The 4,431-nt window shown below is 45.9% G+C and overlaps 1 protein-coding gene across 1 annotated transcript; it reads left to right on the top strand.

The window, feature by feature from the left end:
* Positions 1–2,101: 2,101 nt before the first annotated feature.
* LOC100279121 (uncharacterized) lies at positions 2,102–3,587 on the top strand. Its single transcript, NM_001152162.2, has 6 exons — positions 2,102–2,262; positions 2,382–2,555; positions 2,650–2,715; positions 2,808–2,933; positions 3,055–3,138; positions 3,369–3,587. Exons 1-6 carry the CDS (start codon positions 2,163–2,165, stop codon positions 3,437–3,439), a joined length of 621 nt encoding a protein of 206 aa, NP_001145634.1. The 5' UTR covers positions 2,102–2,162; the 3' UTR covers positions 3,440–3,587.
* Positions 3,588–4,431: the final 844 nt, after the last annotated feature.

Raw genomic sequence — 4,431 nt, 5'->3', positions numbered from 1 at the left:
GTTGCCCTGGTTATGAATTCATTGGCATACCATAATATGGCTAGGATTGAGAAACATCATTTGTTGTCGATGTGTTTGGCGGAGGTATTTCGGTGCCCAACCTATGTGAAGGACAACTAGGCATGGGAATGTTTTCTAGTGCACACATAATTTTATCTATAGACTTCACCACAAGTTTAATCTAATCACCAAATATTTTTTAGGAGATTGAAAATATGGGATGACACTATGTTACTTATAGTAGGGGTGCAATGAGGTCATCAGGGAAACGACCTCCACTTCCCTCTCCTGGATGACCCTCTGGGGCGATCTAACGTGAAGTGCGAGAGGTACTACCACTTTGCCTCCCCACGAAGCTGAGCTTATCATCGATGGTCCTCTTCGTCTAACTTCTACATGCAGTCTTCAAATTCCTTATGCTTAGTGGCTGACAAACTCATGAGAGTCACCCTAAGGATGTTGTCCTATGAGATATCCGAGTGACCCTTAGAACTAGTCATTTGTTGCCAATTTTGATAGATCTGAAACACAATCGTCCCCATCGAAGTCGCCAAAAAGTACATTGGTCTTTTTGGTCCAAATACTAACGAACCCTAGGGATGGCACACAATGTGATGGGCCATGGAGTCGGCTCGACACCGGACCGTCCACAGTAGAACATGGGACGGTCTGCGGTCGGGTGCTGGACCGTCCGTGATGTGCAAAGAGCTCTCAGGTAAACCTAGATTGCAACAACCGTCAGCTTCCTCCTCCAAGGATGAGCAGCGCAGCGAGGACAGGCCAATAGCATCCTCTAGGCTCCAGGGCAGAGCAGAGCAGCGCAGCGCAACGCAGCGGGGGGGGCATGGTTGCTGGGGAGTGCAGCGCAGCGAGGGTACCACAGACACGAGCACCGATGAGGGCCCACACAAGGGACGACGGTAGATCTATACCCGGCATCTTCCGCAGATGGACGAATTCCGAGCAGATGAACTACCGGTGGCGAGGTGCGATCTATTTCTGAACGAAGAACCGACGGAGGCTGCGAATAAAGTGTCTAAACCTTAGCTTTAGATACCTATTGTTAGAATCACAGATGAAAAAAGAGACACATAGTTTAACGTGAAAAAACTCCCCTAAGGTGGAGAAAAAACACGGGAAAACAGATATATTTTGTGGTGGTCAGTACTAGGTACAAGTAGGACCTATTTATATAGACAAAGAAGATAGAGATAAGGTCATATCCAACATTTCTTGGAATTGACTTAGCTTATAAAAATAATAATATGTTTGTCTCTAAGTAGGTTTTATCATGAAATTTGGTATTAAAAGTAGTCTGACTATATACTTATTCTTGATACTGTAAATATTAGTATATTTTGTATATATTTGAATTAATATCAGACTTAAAAGGTAACTAAGGAAACTAGAATCACGACAGAGAAATCTTCTACGGCCGCATTATATCTGACGGTTTTCTTGACGACCGTCGGACGTATCACTTATTTTCAACAACTGTCAGATAATACTAATAAGACGACTCTATACGGTCGTCAGATATAGATATTTCCGACGGCTGCCGTCAGAAATAATGCTATTTCTAACCCGTTACAATCGAGAGATAGTTGCCGTCGGATATAAGACATCGGCTGTTGAAAATAAGTAATGTCTCGAGGTTTAGGTCTTATTTTCGATGGCTTTGACCGTCGAAAATTTTATGTTTTACTGTTGTGAATTTACGCTAGTAATATATAAGCAATAGACACAAGAGGCGTCTAGAACCCGGCCGTGTACATTACTGGCGCCCGCGGCGCTTATTTGGAAACGTACGTAGCATTATATTGATATTGATGTCTGGTGCAGGCCGCCGGTTGGCATGGTTCATGTCCAAAACAGAAGGTTTTTCCACGGGTGCACCGTCCACGCGTCCAAACGCTTTGCCTGGTTGTTCACGGGTACGACGACGAACGAACGAACGAGTCCAGGTGACAAGTCCTAGGAGGCCAGCAGGAGCCAATACATGTCGCCGTCGCGCTGCCTTGCCAGCTGCGAGATGGATCGGCGGCGCTTACGCATGGTCGGATCGGCGTCGTTAAACCCAAGGCTTCGCGCGCGCATACATAACTAGCTTGCGTCCCGGGCGCGGTCCCTGCATTGCGTCATCGTCGTCCATCGTTGGCGAGATGGCGGCGGTGGCCATGAGCCCAGATCTGGCGCTGTTCCTGACGGCGCTGCTGCTGCTAGCCCTGGCAGGAGCAAGGCCAGGAGCAGCAGCAACAACCGGTGAGTTCTCGTTTTTTTCTCTGTTATTATATTATATTGTCGGACCATGAGTTCGTTTCTCTATATTATTATATGGTGGCGGTGGCCATGAGTTCCTGACGCCGTGTATGTACGTTCAGACAGTAGCACCATCTGCGACACAGCCGAGTGCGGCAAGGGCACCTGCAGCGAGGTGCCGGGGATCCTCCCCGTGGTCATGGCTTCCTACAAGTGCACCTGCGACCCGGGCTGGTCCCAGCCGAAGTTGCTCAACCTAACGGTCCTGCCCTTCATGCCCTGCATCATACCCGACTGTAAGTACCTGTACTCTCGATTGAACCTAGAGCTCGTCCTGCGCGCGACCGTCCATGCATCTGTGTTGTTGTTGTCGTTGCTTGATGCATGCAGGCACCTTCGACTCCTCGTGCTACAACTTCAGCCTCTTCTCATTGAGAGGAATACCCCTCACGGACCGTGAGTATATATACAGCAGCATGTACTAGCTAGTACAGGTACCGTAGCCCTCATGCATGCTCTTCTCTCTATGCATGGCTATATATGTGCAGCCTGCGTGATCATCGACTGCGGCCTGGGCGAGTGCAGGAAGGGCCAGGGCTTCAGCTACACCTGTGAGTGCCAGCCGGGATACGTCAACTTCCTCGACCAAACCTACCTCCCCTGCGTCAAGAACTGTATGTGGCCGATACATCTGCTCGCCATTTGAGCTATACTACTTTTTAATTTGCCACGCCGCGTACGTCGTGTATATTCCTAAACCTTGATTAATAATAATAATAAAAATACTGCTCTCAGGTTCCTTCGGCTCGGACTGCTCGAAGCAGGGGATCGCCCCGCCGCCGGCGCCGCCGCCTTCCACAGCGTCTCCACCCGCACACGGTAATCACACGATTCGTCGTCGGCCCCAAACGGCAATTTTTCATTTCGTCGCGCACCAGCTCGTAATCCTAACACACACAGTTTTCACGAGTTCTGTGTGCCATTCATCGTCATTAATTTACCAGTTACCACATATATACACACATGACGACCCAACACAAAGTTTCTTAATAATTGGATTTACGTACGTACTGATCAATTGATCATCTGTACTGCGTGTGTGTGTGCAGGTTCTGTTTCGTCGTGGCGCCTACTGCAGCTGCTGCTCCCGCACGCCATCCTCCTCCTCCTCCTCCTCTAGGTCGTGTAGCTACATACGACACGCGAGGGCGGCCGATCGAGCGCACTGTACATGTACGATTGATCTTACGTGTACGTAAATACTTGTACTGTACGACCGCATCCAATTATTAATTCGGCGACGTTCAAAAAAAAAAGGCATATGTGTGAAGCTTATTCTGACATTGGTTTACGTACACTGACTTATCATATGTGTGAAACTTTATTCTAGCACATATATGAGATGCATCTGGATTTGTCCTAAAATTCAGGTGTGACAGAAGTGATATTAGAGCAATATAATATAATGATGATTGTAGGATGTAGCCTAGATAGACATGGTCAAACACTTGTCTACTTACCTTTGCCACTTTAATTCTTGCTATATTATCCCTAATCTTTTCTCATCTTGTGCTACTTATACTCTTATTCACCTTATCATTTCATTCATGAAGACAAAGGGATTTCACACCTTGAAATCTTGCACGTAAAATTTCCCTAAGCATTAGGAGTCCTAATTCTAGGAAACTAGGAATTGTAAAATGCAAAAAAACTATTTTTATAGGAAATGGTGTGCTTAATACATGTTCTTATGATAAATGCTTGATTTGCTTCTTTGATTGAGTGGACACTACAGCAGGTACAGTCATTTTCGGCGCCATAAAAAATCAGCCGAAAATAAGCCATTATTTTCGGCGGCTGACATCTGGGCGTCGAAAATAAGCTATTTTCGGTGGCCAACAAGTCAGCCACCGAAAATAAATTCTTATTTTCGGTGGCCAGATGCCGCTGTCGAAAATATGCCATGATTATTTTTATCGGCCTCTGTTGGCTACCGAAAATTAATAATTTCAGAGACAAAATTGAAAAATGTAAAAAAAACAGCAATTTCAGTAACAATACAATCACAATAAAATGACAGAAACATTAATTCTAGAATTACACACATTTAACACAAAGCATCACACTTCTTCACAACCACATTTAAGTTCACCAAAGTCAAGTTCACAGTTC

The sequence above is a fragment of the Zea mays genome, chromosome 1 (genome assembly GCF_902167145.1).
Source record: "Zea mays cultivar B73 chromosome 1, Zm-B73-REFERENCE-NAM-5.0, whole genome shotgun sequence".
NCBI classification, from domain to species: domain Eukaryota; kingdom Viridiplantae; phylum Streptophyta; class Magnoliopsida; order Poales; family Poaceae; genus Zea; species Zea mays.
This window is presented reverse-complemented; position numbering and strand designations above follow the sequence as displayed.

What these genes read in the sequence shown, in the direction of transcription:
- LOC100279121 (NM_001152162.2), top strand. Translation starts at nt 2,163, where the DNA reads ATGGCGGCGGTGGCCATGAGCCCAGATCTGGCGCTGTTCCTGACGGCG. An exon ending in GCCCTGCATCATACCCGACT is followed by an intron (nt 2,556 to 2,649) that starts GTAAGTACCTGT and finishes TGATGCATGCAG; the next exon opens with GCACCTTCGACTCCTCGTGC. An exon ending in CCTCCCCTGCGTCAAGAACT is followed by an intron (nt 2,934 to 3,054) that starts GTATGTGGCCGA and finishes TACTGCTCTCAG; the next exon opens with GTTCCTTCGGCTCGGACTGC.